The sequence below is a fragment of the Nestor notabilis genome, unplaced genomic scaffold (genome assembly GCF_000696875.1).
Source record: "Nestor notabilis isolate BGI_N333 unplaced genomic scaffold, ASM69687v1 scaffold676, whole genome shotgun sequence".
NCBI classification, from domain to species: Eukaryota; Metazoa; Chordata; class Aves; order Psittaciformes; family Psittacidae; genus Nestor; species Nestor notabilis.
Window position 1 is genome coordinate 1,481 of NW_009931252.1, and position 17,042 is coordinate 18,522.

Genomic DNA, 17,042 nt, shown 5'->3' on the forward strand with positions numbered 1-17,042 from the left:
TCAGGAGCTGCATAGACTGCTGAGTGTAAGGAATACAGATGAGAAGAGGAATACAAAGCTACTGCAGTGTGTTTGGCATTAGCCATGTCTGCAGGGAGACCATGAACCTGATCCCCACAAGCAGCATCTTTTGTACGAAAGACACAAAAAATTTAGTAAAAACAGGTCTTTTTTGAGAACATGGACCGAGGGGTTTGGAGGAAGTACCACACTATCAGAGCAGCCACAGCAGTTCAAAGCTATGCCCCAGCAAACCTAGTGTCCCATTTCAAGAAACCCAGAAGAATGACCACTGCCATGCTTGGGTGTGGAGCAACTCAGCTTAGCCTCATGCCATGCACTGCCCCGCTTTCTTCATGCTGAAAGACTCAAGGACAGCAGAAGACCTGAGGGCAGAAGAAGTCCCAAGGATGGCAGGAGACTCAAGGACAGCAGGACACTCACCCTCTTTGCCCTTTCTGTGCCAGCCATGACCTCCATTCTGTCTCCCTGCCCTTGCTGCCCAACTCCTACCTGCTCCTCATGTGGAGGCACATCGCTAATCATCCATCATTTTAAGATGCTGAGACCCACACCTCCTCCTGCACATGCCAGGAGCACACACCGTGGCAGGAGGCATTGCAACTGCAGCCTGGGGTGGGGAATGAACCACCAACATCCCTGGGATCTCTTACAAGACCTAAAGCAGTTTTGTCTTGCCTTGTACAGAGGTTATGACTCAAGGCTTGATGAGCTAACACATTCTGACAGGTTTGGCTGTGGCTGCTTGTTGCCCTCTCCATTTAGCCACTGAAGACTATGCCAGTTGAGGAAGAATCAAGCTGTAAAAAAAGTAAATGAAGATTTAAAGACAGCATCATGGATGCAGTGTGGAAGCCTCTAGATGCTGCAAACTAATGCTGCAATCTTGTGGCTGAAGCCACCTTCCTCAAATCCTCTGCCCCAGCAGTGAGGGTGGCTCTCCGCAGTGCCAGCCCTACTAACAGCACAGCTCCTCTCCAAATGGGATTTGAGATGTCATTTAAGAAAACACAATATTTTTAAAGGCTTTTGCTTTGAAGTGGATGGCTGTGAAGGTCTGGCTTATATGACGGTTACGTGAACAAGCAAGCCAGCAGAGGCATGAGCGAGCCGGCACAGTTGCTCAGTGGGTGCAGTCCTGCAAGGAAATGGATGTGCTCTGCCCCAAAACCAGGTGAGAATGGACCAGTTTTGCATGTGAAGAGATGCTCTGCAAGTTGTAGGCAAGGCAGGACCAGAAGGCAGGTCTTCCCATTCCTGGCTCAGACCTCTGTTTGACATACCATACTACTGCTTTATAGCCTGAACATTTGCCCAAATACTTCCCTTGCAGAGATTTAATAGTCAATATATATTTTTCAATGCATATTTAAGTTTTGTATGGTATTTCTGATGTAGACATCAAGCTCTTGAAAATGTGGATACCAGCTTTCATGTATGTGTACTTTGGAGAGCAACATCATTTTTACAGGTTTCTCTAAATAATATTGTGCAGGTTAAAAACCAAATGAACAATTTTGATGGCAATACAGAGAGCACCAATGTCCATCTCCTCCCAGCAGCACACCCTTCTGAGCACTGTGAGGCCAGCAGCACATCAGCATCCCATAGGATCTCTCCTGATGAAGCTGTTTGCCTTGCTGTAGAAACAGGCAAATACTTTTGCCACCTGCAGTCCCAGGAATTATACAGGTTTGCCTGGGTTTCCAATCCTTTGCATATATCTGTAGGAGAGGAGCTGTTTTCTGCAGGAAAAGATTTTTTATGAAGGCAGGCAGTGCTGGTGGAGACTTGGCATGAACTCCTGAGAGACAGTGCTGAGATGATGTGCCACCTGCGTGGATTACATGCCCTGAAGATCCATGCTTGGTGCCAGGGTGTTTAAATACAGACCTTGAAAAATTGATAGTCAGGCAAAATCTTTGGGTTTTGCCACCAAAACTCAAGGCAAATTAATACCATCAGTCACCCTTGAGTCTGTGGAGTTATGTGTAAGGAGTTCAGCTCGTCTTAAGAGTGAACTTCATAAAGGTGCCATACAAGGCATGGAGATAAACGGATCAGTGTTTTTAATCTTCTTTAGCAAGTAAAATCAAGTCAGGGTAAAGCAGGGATAATGAGAGAATATACTCATTTAAAACACAGTGGCACCTTTTTTGCTAGGGAATTTCCTTTTCATTTTGATCTGCATTTTAAATTGCATTACAATATAAAGGTAAATGGTGGTCCATCGATCTTGGCTGCTCTGCACACCCGAAACCATGGCACTCCTGAGAGGCAGCATGCATCAGGGAGGATCCTTTTTGGCTTTTCCAAGATCATGCCTGGATTTTGTCCCTGCATGGTGGCAACTGGCTCCAAACATTCCAGTGGTCTTCTTGCGTGCATTTCCAAAGTGTTCAGGATAGCCTTCCCGTGAACCTCCTCTGCTTCTAGGCTCATCCAAAAACAATTCTTCACTCCATTTAATTCCTCTTCCAACATCACAGCTCAATTCTTTAGTTTTTTTGGGGCTTGGTTTTGTTTTGGTTTTTTTTTGCTATAAATGTCTCTTCATGATGTTTTCTGTAACTTACGCCCTATGCAGTTTTGGGGGGGGGGGGTTTGTTGTTGTTTTTTTTCTTTTCAGTCTAGAAGAGGTCCCAGAACATGGTTTGTGTGAAAGATGCCAGAAAAACCAGAATCAGGGAAAAAAATGGCTTTTTTTCCTCTCTCTCTCTCGATTGATTAACCTTGAAGGCACAGATGTGAAAGTCAGTAACATCAATAAAGGTGAGCACAGAGCATTAGAAAGGGAAAAGTGCAGCTGGTACACCCTGACTCTTCTTTTTAAGATGCAGAATGGAGAAGAAAGAGTGAGGGTTTTTTTTTCACATTTGATTTTCTGGGCAAGTGGTTACTGAGGGCTGTCATGGTGGGCTGCAAAGGGAATCCCACCACCAGTGGAGTTTTATGCTTTAATTTATGGTGCTGGTTCAAAAATCCTTGTGCATGCCAAAAAAAACCCCAAAATCCCAATAATATTGTATTTTTCTGTGTATGCTCCCCCATAGGGTGCTTTTCTGCGTACCACTTGGAGCACAGATAGTCATAGTCACACGCAGGGCTGGGTTTGGTCCCCTCATTGCGCCAGAGAAACCCGCTGATAGATACAGGTGCTCCCACACAGTTCTCAGCAGATAAATAACCAGCAAAGATGGAAAAATACAGTTCAAACCAAACTGCTGGAGTTAATCCCTTCAAGCTCAGGGTTTTGAGGGCAGGGAGGGAAACATTCAGTACATCTAATTCAGGCGATTGGATTTTACTCCCTGCACTCATCAAAAGATTTAAGCCCATTTTTCTCTCTTGTGTGGCTGGCACACCCAGGGCACAAAAGCTGGGAAGGAAGCCAGGGAAAGGATTTCAGGTGAGTCTGAGGAAGAGGTTTTATCGAGGCTGGCAAATCTCCCACAGGCTGGGGTCTAGGGCCGCTCGACACCCTGGGAAGCGGGGAATGTCCATGGCAATTATAATTCCTTTGTTGACTTTTAACTGGCCCAATAGCTGAAAAATATTCCGTAGTAGAAATGTCAGTTTGGAGGAAATAAAATTATTTCACCCAAGCAGTTCCCCAGCACCATCCCTACCTCCCTGCCCTGCTAGCCCCTCTCACCTCCCTCAATATATAAGGGATCCTCATCCATTCCAAGCTGCTGCAAGAGAGCTCTAAAATAATTCTAGAGTTGAATTTTTGCCCTGAGCCTGCCCAGGAGTGAGGGCATGGGAGCTGAAGAGATGCACTGCTGGGAGAATGGTCATTTTCTAAACTGCACAACCACATTCACACCACCACTCACAATCAGAGAGGATTACTTGACCAGGAAACATGCAGGAAAAAACATACACAGTGATGTACCCATGGAAAAGTCCTTTTCCCCACATCTGGACCCACCAGGATATGCTCTCACCTGCCTGTTGTGCTGAGCTTTGGTCCAGGGCTCAGATGCCACCCCCACATGCTCAAACCCGACTGGTGGTATCCTCATGACACTGGCAGGCACGAACGAGCCTGTGGCCAATTTTCAACCAGCAGCAGGACAAGGAAGCGTTGCCCATAAAAGCCCAGGAGCCCCAGTTCAGCGCAGCAGCTCCAGAAGATGCAGCAGGATCCCCTCTCTGCTCATGTTCCTCTTCACACCCATCATGGCTGCATCTGGCAGGTGCTGACTGTTCTTTCCTTCTTTTTTCCTATTTCTCTTTGGGAAGGGTTCTTTTGGAGGGGAAATAGGGTCATGGCTGCTTTTTCAAAGATGGGTTTGTAGGATGGGTTCCCTGCCCCAACATCTGATGCCACATTGAACAGCAGGGACGGGGAAACATCTCTTCAGATGGCAGGAGTTAGCTTTGATGTTTATTTCCAAAGAATAATGCAGCTATACTGCAGGTGCAGTGTGCCTGAGGGACAAGGTGGTTGCAATACACCTAGAGAGAGAGCTTGAGTAAAGGAAGTGGGTTATACAGCTACAAAAGCTTTGGAGGCAGGCATTATTGCTGCTGTGACATGAAAAGATGTGACTTCCCATCTCCAGCATCGGTGTCAAACCCTCTTTGCTTTCCTGAGAGCATTTTCAGAGAAGCATTGGGGTACGAATGTGTGTGCTCTGGGGCAGAGGAGGGACTTTGGACGTGAGAGGATGCACCCATGAGCGTTTAGGAACTCTTCACCAGCATTTTTATCCTTACATGTTGTCTTTTGGAAATACCAGCCCAAGACTGTGCATCAGGCTGGAGGATCTCTGGAAAGTCTCTTGGTGTGGTGTGACACAGGGAGGGAGTCGTGTCAGAGCCATGCGGCTGCTGAGGGACTAGCTGGGGTGCAGGTGATGGGTGCCACAGAAAGGGGACCTGGGGAAAGCCCCAGGGATGACATGGCTGACACTAAATAGCATGTGTTGGTGGGGGAGCAGCAAGAATTTGAGGGAGAAAGGGCTGAAGGAAAGGGAACCAAGGGCATCAGGAGACAAAAGCATCACTGCAAAGAGCTGTTACGAACATGGGTGCAACCCTCTGAGGCATTGACAAAGAGGTTTCTAGAAGGGGAGGACATAATTGCCATTGCCCAAAGCCCAGGGCAGCCCTGCCTGCAGGCAGAGAGGGAAGCAGGATGAGCAGCTGCATCAGGACATGCCCAATGAAAGAATGGAAAACAGCAGGAGGAAAAGTGCCCAAAAGCAAGTGAGACGTTGGGCACTGGCTGGCAACTGACCATGTTGTGACTGACCCTGCCATTGCTCTCATAATGGAGCTGCTGTTCCCCAACAAGACAGCTCTATCTGTCTGTCCAAGACCACATAGGGTAGATCCCAGGATCCCGTATGCAGGACACTTGAGCCCCCCACTTCCCAATGCACGCAGGAAAGGCTCTTCCTTGTCCCACTGGGATGATGTGCTCTCAGACCAATATTTCTTCTCCTCTGCCAAGACTTCATCCCACAGCAGCAGCTCCCAGCAGCTGCTGTCTGTGATTTGGATCAAGCAGGGAGTGAGCAGAGATTGAGCAAGCAGGGAGAAAGCAGGGTTAGAGCTAGAGGTGGTGAGCTCACCAGCAGCATCCCAGCACTTTCCAGCAGAAAGGAGCAGATGTGGACGAACATCTTGGTTCTGTTGTGGTGCTCTTTTTGGTGAACCCTTCAGCATTTCCAAAACGGTGGCACATGAGGTGCTGGTCTTGTGGTGACGATGGCAGGTATCCATCTGTGCTAAGCACCTGTGCATACAGCCCTGTGTGAGATGGCAATTCTTGCATAGGCTGTCAACCAACAGCACATCTTAAAATCATGGACTCGCAGAATGGTTTGGATTGGGAGTGACCTTCAAAGATCAGCTAGTCCAACCCTCCTGCCATGGGCAGGGACATCTTTCATCAGGTTGCTCAAAGCCCCATCCAACCTGAATTTCAACACTTCCAGGGATGGGCCATCCACAACTTCTCTGGGCAACCTGTTCCAGTGTCCTACCACGCACATTGTAAAAAAATTTCTTTCTTGTACCTACCCTAGATCTAACCTGTTTTACTTTAAAACTATTGACCCTTGTCCTGTCACTACAGGTCCTGAGAAAAAAAAAAATAATAAAAATCTCTATTTTTCTTATAAGCCAACTTTATGTACTGAAAGGTCACAAGGTCTTCCCAGAGCTTTCTCTTCTCCAGGCTGAACAACCCCAACTGTCTCAACCTTTCTCCAATTCTCAACCTCTCTGACCATTCCAATGGCCTCTTTGGGACCTGCTCTAACAGTTCTACATCTGTTTTATACTGGGGAGCCCAGAGCTGAACGCAGTACTTGAGGTGGTGTCTCAAGAGGAAGGAGTACAAGAGGAGTATTTGACCTGCTGGCCACAGTGCTGGTGATGCCCCCAGAACATGACTGGCTTTCTGGGAAGCAAGCACACACTGCTGGCTCGTGTTCAACTTGTCACCCACCAGTATCCCTTTCTCAGCAGGGCTGCTCTCAGTCCATCCATCCCAGTCTGTACTGATTTCCTCCTGCAGGGGATTACAGCCAGATGCTGACACATGAGCCAGCAAACTTTCTGCTCACAAAACAGCAGGGGTGTCCTTGTACCCCAGTGGTGGCAAAGGCAGCAGGTTTTGTTATTATTCTGGTGGTTATTTTAATTTTGCTCATATTTTTGGGGTCCTTGTCAGAAGTGATGGTCGAGGTTAGGAGACACCTTCCAGCTGCTAGGAAACCTTTTGGCTGATAGCAAACTGTAGCAGGTGAGGAAGGGAGAAGTTACGAGGAGAGAAAGGATAAGCATAGTTTATGGGCAGCAAAAAAAGAAAGGAAAGAAAAGTGAATGAACCAGCTCCATGTATCACCTTGTGAGCTCAGTTCTTCCAGAGCTGCCATAAGAACCTGGCTCTGCTGAGTAGCTCTTGTCAGCGGTGCAGGCTCTCGGCTGCCCTTCTGATGTCCTGGCAAGGTGGCTGAAGGTAGGTTTGGGTCTGAATGTGATTTAGCTTTTGCTAAAGACCCGCCTTCTTCCACCAAATCTTCCTTCCTGCAAGGTGTGGGGGTCCCCAGGAAGGTCCATACTCAGCATCACCAGAGATAGCACTGAATGAGATGGGTAGCAAAAATGAAGCCAGCCCTTCCCTTGGTTGCCTTCCCCACCCAGTACAGCTGGAATGAACTGCTCCATGGGCATTTGGCAAAGCCAGTAGGCAGCAGTGGGGCATTATGGGACTCAGTGGGTCCAACTGAATCCTCCTGCACCCTTTTCCTTCTCCTTCTCCTTCAGAGCGAGCCCGGGATTACCTGCACAAGACCGGACGCTTCATCGTCATTGGTGGCATTGTCTCACCCGTGCACGACTCCTATGGGAAGACGGTGGGTTGTCCCCATTTTCCTTTTCTGGTGCCTACATGCTATGGTATGTCTGAAACCAGGGGCAAGCACTGGGCAGCACTTCATGCACCTGTCCTTTCATGGACCTCCTCTGGACCATGGGAAAGCCTCCAAGGGGAGAGAGATGATGAAAACACCCACTCTTCAGAAAGTGCAGCAAGATCCTATAACCAGCCAAAGTACTAGACAGAAAGAGAAATGTTCTCTCCCAAAATGCTGGTGGTCATCTTGTTGGGTTGTTTTGGAGTGTGGGGTTTTTTTTGTTTGTTTGTTTGAATGAATGATTTCAAAGCAACAATGCAAACAGGGGCCTTAAAAAGCACTTTCTAGGGTGGTGGAAAATCCAAATTAGGAGAGAAGAGAGTTTTCTCCTTTCCTGAAAGCTGTAGAAATTTCATCAAGAAACCACCATCCTCATTCTGGCCCCACTGCAGTGCAGGGTTAAGGGTGGTGGTGCTGAGAAAATATCAGTGATCAGTGCATAACCAGGGTTTAAACAAGTCAGGGACTCCTCCCCCTGCAGCAAACAGGAACTCAAATAAATTTTTGTGGTCAGAAATGAGTCCTTCTGGCCTGTCTCATCTGAATGAGCCCAACACTCTGCCCCAGGAGGGTTTGCAAGCTAAAGCCGGCCAGGGCACAGTGGTTGCTTCCCATAACTGTTCCTCCATCACGCTCTCTTGCAGGGCCTGGTTTCAAGCCGGCACCGCCTGACCATGTGCCAACTGGCTGTCCAGTCCTCCGACTGGATCAGGTGAGTGGCAGAGCCCACACCCGCAGCAGCACCAACAGCCCCTGGCTGCTCCTACCCCTTCCCTGGCACTGTGGTGCCAAAGTCCTGCATGAAAGTGGAGATGCCACCGGCTGCTGGAGCTCCAGGATGGACTTTCTCCTCTCCTACCCAAAGTTTGACTAAAAACTGGAGATCTTCCTATTCTAGTCCACCAGAGAACCAATGAGAAGTGTTACACCATCCTTCAAGGGAGCCCTTTGGCTTTAGGGGGTCTTGCAACCCCCCACCTTCCTCATAGAACCTGTGGTGTCTGGATAGGCCTAAAGTCACCCAGCCCACCCCAGCCTTGTGCTGTGACACCTTCCCTTTCTACACCCATAGCACCAGCCCGCAGACTCTTCCCCTCCTTGCACTGCCATGTGGCATGTGGTGGCTGAGGTGCGACCAGAAACATCTCTGGGCTGCCTTCAGAAAACAGGGTTGTAACACACGTAGTTACATCCAAGACAAATGAAAGCTGTTTAGTTGAGTACAGAGAGTGGATAGGTGTCCAGGCACACGTTCAGATCCACAAAGCTATTAAGGGGAGCTGAACCTGGAGGCCTAGAGGAAGGACATGGTCCATGGAAGTGCTGGACAAGTCATGGTGGCTGCTCATGGCTCTGCTTGGCTGGCCCAGCAGGGAGAAGGTAGCATGGCCAGGAGGTCCAGGCAGTGACATCAGCCAACACTGTTGCCTTGTGCTGCCCACAGGGTGGACCCCTGGGAGTGCTACCAGGACACCTGGCAGACCACCTGCAGCGTGCTGGAGCACCACCGCGACCTGATGAAGGTGAGGCAGCCCCTGTGCCGTGGGTGCCGCCGGGGTGACAGTGTGGGGAAAGCGCAGGAGTGGGGGTGCTCTTCCACCAGCACACAGACATCAACAACCAAACTATGGCTGGGACAGACAGACAGATGACTTGCAGGAATGTGCCTGAAATCCTGACTCGCAAGAAATGTGAGATACCTTGTCAGAGCCACTTTGAGCTCCTAGCTCTGATGGCAAAAGCAAATTGAGCCCTTCGGCTGGAGCCAGCAGCCATCTCAGGCCCATGCACACCAGGAGGGGAGCACAGTGAAGGTGAGGATGGGCATAAGCCAAATCATTAACACTGACTGCTTGCTCCACCCTGAGGGGAAGAAGAGGTGGACAAGCACCCCCACTCATCAGTGTTGTGGTTTAAGCATAGCCAGCAACTAAGTCCCACACAGCTGGCCACTTACTCCTTCTCCATCCCCAGTGGGATGGGAATCAGAAGAAAATTTAAAACACATGGGTTGAGATAAAAACAGTTTAACAATTGAAATAAAAGTAAAACATAATAATAATTAATAATGATAATAATAAAAGGAAATAAAGAGAGAGGGAGGGAGAGGAAAGAATAAACCCTGCCTCCTCTACCCCCCAAAAAACCCAAATGATGCCCAATACAATTGCTCACCACCCACTGACCGATACGCAGCCCGACCTAAGCAGCGATCTGGGCCTTCCGGGTGACTCCCCCCAGGTTATATCCTGGGCATGACGTGCTGTGGTATGGAATACCCCTTTGGCCAGTTTGGGTCAGGTGTCCTGTCTCCGCTTCCTCTGGGCTTCTTGTGCCCCTCCTCACCGGCAGAGCATGAGAGGATGAAAAGTCCTTGATCAGGGTAAGCACTACTTAGCAACAACTAACACATCGGTGTGTTACCGGCATTGTTCTCAGACTAAAGCCAAAACGCAGCACTGCACCAGCTACTAGGAAAAAAATTAACTCTATCCCAGCTGGAACCAGGACACCCAGCTAAGATGAAACTGATATATGACCCTGACAGAGTGACTAAACAGGAAAATTCAGCATCTGGGAAGTCCCTGCAGAGCACAAAACAAAGGAGAAAAAGTCCCTCCAAGGCCCAGGCAGGCCTGAGAGCCAAGGAGGAAGGTGACTGCCCTTGGGTGACCGCAGGGACGGGGAGAGCAGGACTGCTGCCAACACTTGGATACAGTGAGCAAACCAAGGATAGGAAATGGATGAAATAGCATCATACAATCTCATGGGCAGCCCAGACGGGAGGCACAGATGCAGCATTAGCCAGCCTGGCAGGATGTCTAGTGCATCCAGGGACTCTGGTGTCAAAGCCATGGAGCCCCTGGAGATGCCTTCCTTGTCCTGCAGGGACCGGTGAAGGAAAAAAGGGCACGTTTGCTCCCAGGGTAATGTGTAAGATGCTGGCTTTGCACCACTGATTCATCAGCTGCTGTATTTTTATTTATTCAGCAGCACTTATGAGCACCTCCATGTGACAAGGGTGATGCCAGCTGCAGGCAGCATGGCTGCAGCCTTTCCAGCCTCATGGATCCACACAAAAAGTTAATCCCACCATGCCAGCCTTAATAACAAGTCATTATTCGCAGGATCCTGCTAGCCCTAGGCCTATCTGGCGAGGCTGATGGGGCCAGGGATCCTAAAGTGAGCTTGGAGATAATGTGTCATTGAAGATAACTTCAGCTTGGGTTGCAGAGGCTCAATACAGAGTCATAAAGGTTTTGGAAGGTTGCTGGCGTGAAGGCACAGTTCCAGCTATACCTCTCCTTTGTTGCAGAGAGTGACTGGTTGCATCCTCTCCAACGTCAACACGCCCTCCATCACCCCTGTGATCGGCCAGCCCCAGAACGAGTCCCCACAGACCATCTACCAGAACAACAACAACATCTCCAACAAGCCCACTGCGGGTAGGTGGCAGCAGGGTAGGGAAGAGGGGGATGAACATCCTTCCCTCACCTCCCAGCCAAGCATTAGGAACAGTGCTTCATCATCTTATTTTTGGGTCAGATCACTCACCAGTCTCCAAGGCCAGGGTTGGGTGAGGATGTGATGGAGCAGTTGGTGTCCAGTACAGCAAGAGGAGCCAAGAATATCTTAAAATGGCTGTGAAATCCCACTGGGCTTCAGCTGGATGACGTCCACATGGTGTAATCAGCTGAGAGAAAGGCTACCTGATACCCACAGACTGCATGCAAGGAGTGAACGGGCAGGAAAAGTGGTATGGCTGGGGGCCCCCCCCCCCCCGGGTGGTATGGCTGGACCCCCCCCCAGCCAGTGTGACATGGGACACAGAGGTATTAGCTGGGGATAAGAGGGGACATTACTTGAATCCCACAAAAATGAACATCTTGTTATCTTTTTAGTGATTTTAGCTATTCAACTTGTCCCTTCAAAGCACAGCATAGCACTCTCAGGAGTTAAGGCTGTGAAAGGAGGTGGTGGGGAGATGCTGAGAGCAGTTCCTGCACCCAGGCACAGGAGTATCTCACTGGACCAGGGTGGCCAAAGCACTTGCATGAGTTGGTCACACAGCTTCTCATTAATTTGCCTTCTTCACTTTCAGCAAAGATCCTTGGGAAGGTGGGAGAAAGCCTGAGCCGAATTTGCTGCGTTCGCCCACCCATGGAGCGCTTCACTTTTGTGGGTACGTAAATGAATGGTCCCACATCATCTCTGATTTCACTCCAGCCCCCAACCTTTCTCCCAGACCCCTCTTCTAGGCTGAGCACCAACACCTCTCTTTTGCTTCCTTTCTTCAGATGAAAATGCCAACTTGGGGACAGTGATGAGATATGAGGAGATCGGTGAGTACACACCTCCCCCCTCCACATCACTCTGACTCCGCTGGGCCAGTGCTATGCAGCTCAGGAGCAGTTGCATGACAGATCCAGTGGTGACTGGAGGATGCTGGGTCATGTCACCATGGTGCCAGCTATCAGAGAAAGGGAGGACACAAAAGTCCTCTAAGACGAGCAAGGAAAACCTCTGGTGCTTCACCATCAGCTTTGCTAAAAGCAAACACAGCCATGCCCAGGGCTTTGAGCAGTCCCCTGTGCTCTCCATATCGCCCTGCAGCTGGAGCCCCTGCAGCAGATCACAAAGCAATTGTGGGTGCCTGTAGCATGGAAAAATTACTCCCCTCCCCAGGAATATCCCACCTGCAAGGCTGGAGCACAGCCATAGTTGAACAGCGCGTAGCAATGCTGACAACAAGCCAGCAGCATGGGAGAGGAGCTGAAATAAAGTAGGAGGGGAGGTGTTTTATGTTTGGCATCAGTAAGGATGTGAGAAAGGACATGGGATCTTTATCAGGACTTGTTTTGGCAGACGAGGTCTGTGCAGAAGTTTCCCCCCAGAAGAAGTGCAATGGGGAGGAGGGTGGGAAGTGCCTTCTCATCCCCATTTGCTCCTAACTCTGAGCTTGTCTGCTTCTTTTCTTCAGAGCTTCGCATCTTACTGCTCTGTGGCAGCGACCTGCTGGAGTCCTTCTGCATCCCTGGTCTCTGGAATGAGGCAGACGTGAGTCACCACTGCTGGACACCCCTCTGTGTCCCCTCTTCCCCAGGCTCCCTTTCTTCTCCTCTGCTTCCCAGACCCAGCACTCTCAGGAGCTGCTCAGGTCCCTTGGGATGGCAGGAGCTGTACCCACCACCCCAGCTGCCTCTTCCAAACCAACCCTGACCCCCACCTCCCCTACACAGAGGCAGCCTGAGGGACAGGGTCTGCTGATTCAGAGTCACCAACCTTACCCAGCTCGCCTTCCACAGACCAAGCCCTGCTCCTACTTACCATACATGCAGAGGACATCACCTGGGGTGCAGGGTAAGCCTGTCCCAAGGGGTTTCCAAAGGCTGCGCTCCCACTCCTCGTCTCTTAGAAGGAGCAAGCATCAAACAGGTGCCAGTCCCAGCAGAGTGAGGTGCTGAGGTAGGAAGTAAGATATTTACAGAAGATAGCCAAACTTTAGAAATTAAACACAATTGCAACCAAGTCAACATCTTCCACTTAATAAAAGGCTTTTCCTGCAATGTGGAGTACCCGAGTACCCATCTTTACAAAGGCAAATAAGTAAAATCATCTTGACTACTCAGCCAGATGCTGCCTAGCACTAACTCACAGCTGAAGAGAGCCCATCTCAGCACCTTCACTGCCACAGCTCAAAGGCATGAAATCTGCTGCCCGCCTCTCTGTAACTGTCCACCCCCCATTAGTGAAGGATGGCAGCAGGACACCTGGCATCCTCAATACTGCAGTCTCTACCAGGAGAAACTAGATTTCCATGGCATGACACCATCCCTAGAGAAGGAGCTGGGTTACCAACCCACATACTTCTCCCAGTAGTCAGAGCAATGCTGGCAATGGTAGCTTCCCTGGTTCTTCATTGAAATCAGTCAACACAACCTGTCCTCTTCCTTGAGTCTCTCAATCATTTCTAAAATCAGTTACCACATCTTCAATCCTGAGGTTTTAAAAAACAATTAGCCAGCAGATGTCTCCTCTGAAAGGCTGCAAAATCTGAGATGAGGCAAGTCTTGAAGCCCAGCACAAAGGATACAAAAATTTTATGTCAAAGCACAGGCAGAGGAGGCATTCTGCACCAGCAACCCGTCATGTACTCCTGCTGCCTTGATTTGCTGACCTAGCGTTCTTTTGGATGGGCCTGGTTTGTCTCACCAGAGATGGGTGTGAGCAGTGGTAGCCACCCCTACATGGTGGCAAACTTAGCCACCAGCTTTGGCTCAAACAACCTTGGAAGAAAACCCCTACAAGGCCTCTGTCAGAACCAGTATGTCTGTGCTCCTCACAAAGCCTTACAGCAAGGCAGAGGTCACATCCTCCTTGGCCAACCTCTTCTGCTGCCATCCTCCTTCTACCATGACAAGTCCTCCCTAAAGCCTAACCTCAACATCTAATGATAAGATTTAACCCTGTGCCTTTCCACTGCAGACTGCTCACCATGTCTTGGTAATTCCAAGTTTTGGCCAAATGCCTTTGAGATAGTCTCAAATTCACTTTCTATCTCCACCCATAGATCAGCTTTCTCAGCATGGGGTAGTGGGGACAGGCAGCAGCAGGCTTTGTGTGGGGTGGTTACAAAGCTCTCCCCCCTTTGGGTTGCTCCTAGATGGAGGTGATTGTTGGGGAGTTTGGGATTGTGGTGGTGCCCCGCGATGGAGCAGACCCCGACCGGATCATGAACCACTCCTCCATACTCCGCAAGTACAAAGTAAGTGGATGCACGTGTGGTCAAGGAAGATTGTGAGAGGATCGACAGCCTCTTTTTATCCAGGGGAGCACTCCTGCCACAGGGCACAAAATGTCTTGAGGCCAGATGCTCTCAGCTGCTATGTGGGGTGGGCAATGGGGCCACCACACAGCAGTGGGGTGGAGAGGCTGGTGGTGCAGACACCTGCTTTCAGGCCATCCCTTCTCTCCTCTCTTCCTCCTTGCTCTGCAGAACAACATCCTGGTAGTGAAGGATGACTCAAACCACCCCATGTCGGTCGTCAGCTCCACCAAAAGCAGGTGGGTGATGCAGGGCAACTCCCATGACAGAGTGGGTAGATGGGTGCCCCCCAGCCAGCCCTGTCATTTGAAGGGGCACCTGACCCACCCAGGGGGGTTCTGATCCCTTTCTCTCCCCCTACACTCCCAGACTGGCCCTGCAGCACGGGGACGGACATGTTGTGGATTACCTCTGCCAGCCCGTCATTGACTACATCCTCAAGAGCCAGCTCTACATTAATGCCTCCGGCTAAACGCCAGAGGTCTTGCAAGCGAGACAGCCCTTGTGTCCCGTCTGCCTACAGCTCTCCGTCACTCTTCTATCTCTCTCTCAGTCTGTGTCTCCATCTCTGTCCCCATCCCACGGCCTCCCGCCCGTGTCTGCCTCTCACCCCCGGCGCCAACGCTCCATCGTGCAGCAATGTCCAGGGAACTGCAGCACGGCCCCAAGGAGAATGGTTTGGTCTCTTTTCTCAGGGAACCACCCTTCCCTTCACAAGTGGGGAGGAAGGGGGGGACCCATAAAAGAGTGGCTCTGGCACCCCCCTCCCAGCATGTCACTGGGAAATGGTCCCCCTGGTCCGTCCTCCCAGCATGCTCAGAGCAGGGGCTTCCTCTTCTGCCATCATCTTAGAGTACTTAAGCTCAATAAATCTAGGTGGACTTTGTTTTCTTAAATAGTTTTAGTGTGAGCCCTTTGGACCTCTCAACATGATGACCAAATGAATCCTGGTTGGCAGCAGGCAGTTGTAACACAGCTGGCTCAGTGCCCCATGGCAGGGGAACCTCCTCAAATACAACACCCCAGCCAACAAAATCCTCCCCCTGGCCCTGAAAAATCACGGAGAGTGCACCTCTGAAGGGAAGCAGAGCCTTGGGTAAGCATGGCTGCCAAGGCATTACTAGGGGAGGATGTCATGTCTCGCCTTTCCTTGGCTGCAAGTGACCCCAACCCACCCTAAGTCACCCCACTGGCAAGTGGAGTTGGGGAGATGCTCTACTCTGGCCCAGTGTCAGAGGGGCCAGTCCTCAGCACCTAGAAAGGGACCCACCATTTATGAAGCCAAGAAAGGAGGGAGAAAGAAGCAAGTGATGACCCCCAAACCTGGCTGAGTTTTGTGGGGGCTGGGTCCATCCCCATCCTCTAGTCTCCAGATCTCCATTTCTGTCTGTAAACTTCCTCCTTCTCCCATCGCTTCTGCCCTCTTCCTCTCCTTGAAGAGTTTATTAAATGCATGATACTTCCCCCGTCCCAAACTGGCTGTGGCTACTTTGCACATCCCTTGGGTCATGCCAGGCTCGTGCTCTCCTGCCTGGGACGTGCCCCAAAATGCCAGGGATGAAGTCTAGTGGAGATGCTTGTGTCAAAAGCGGGGCAGGTAACATGGAGCAAAAGAAAATTATTTAAGTCCTGAAGAGTGGAGGGTTGCTGAAGCAGGCAGTCATCCTGCTGAGCATCCCTGAGGTGCAAGGACCTTGCACAGCCTCTGGAAAAGGTCACAGCCACAGGGAGGAAGGTACAGTCCTGCTTTACTTCTCACCTTTTCCTCTCCCTTTGCTCCATCTAACCTTGTATCACTTTGGGTAAAGTTCTGCTGCCTATATCTGCTACAGTGGACATCTGCCCACTCCCCACAGATTCGGGCTGACTAGACTCAGGCTAGCCCACACCACTCCCCTCTCCCAAAGCATGACCATTGCCCATGCTGGATTTGTGGCTTTCCTAGGGTGGTGCTTTGACTAGCTGCTGGTCCCCAGCAAGGGAGAGTGCTGTGTTGAGACATCTGAAGGCTGAGAATCCTCCAAGGTGTTTCATGAAAAGATCTGAAATGACTTTTTTTTTCTTCTTAAAAGTCTATGAAGGGTCACAAGCTACTCTCATAGAATCTCTAAGAATGAGGCATTGTGCTAAATTTGGTGACCTGCTGGATGCTGCAGCAGGTACATCAGCCGGTACATCTCTGTACCAGCAAGCAACTTTGGACAAAACAAGGTGGCCGACAGCCACAGGCTCCTTGCAGCAGGCAGGGTTTTATGAGCGGTAGCTAACAACATCTCAAGGAGGGCACAGCCCTTCCCAGAAGAGAAAGCAAGAGAGACAGAAGTGATGTGGTTTGCCCAAAGGCCAGAGAGGTCTTTCCTTGCCAGGGGTTTTCCTCCATGTGGAGAAGCTTGTTCAGGAACAGTTGTAAATTTGGCAGCTGAATCCCTCAGTGCCAGCTCTGGTATCTGTGGGTGGTTGCGTGCGTATCCTGTGGGGTGAGGATATGTGTAGACACCAAAGCAGGGAGGGTGGTTAAGAGCGAGGGACTTGGACTGCAGGGGTGCCTCTTCTCTGGGGAGGTCTTCAGCCAGTTTGAGCTGCTTGCCAACACCCTCCTGAGCTCACTTAGCTAAACAGGCTGGGCAGGCATCTCATCCATGTAAGCCCAACATACATAAGCCAGTAGCTAGACTCCTCTCCACCCGTTGTTCTCACATGTTGAGTTTTACAGTCTCTCCTCCTGCTCCACCCCAACCCAGAAGTTATTTCAGACAGCA

At 50.2% G+C, this 17,042-nt stretch overlaps 1 protein-coding gene across 1 annotated transcript; it reads left to right on the forward strand.

The window, feature by feature from the left end:
* Positions 1-7,308: 7,308 nt before the first annotated feature.
* On the forward strand, positions 7,309-14,800 carry NMNAT2 (nicotinamide nucleotide adenylyltransferase 2; the record flags this gene model as incomplete). Its single annotated transcript, XM_010015789.1, has 10 exons — positions 7,309-7,397; positions 8,102-8,169; positions 8,902-8,980; positions 10,774-10,903; positions 11,560-11,640; positions 11,756-11,800; positions 12,439-12,515; positions 14,122-14,223; positions 14,455-14,522; positions 14,653-14,800. Coding segments are annotated over 10 exons (842 nt in total), but the record flags the coding sequence as incomplete, so codon positions are not given.
* Positions 14,801-17,042: the final 2,242 nt, after the last annotated feature.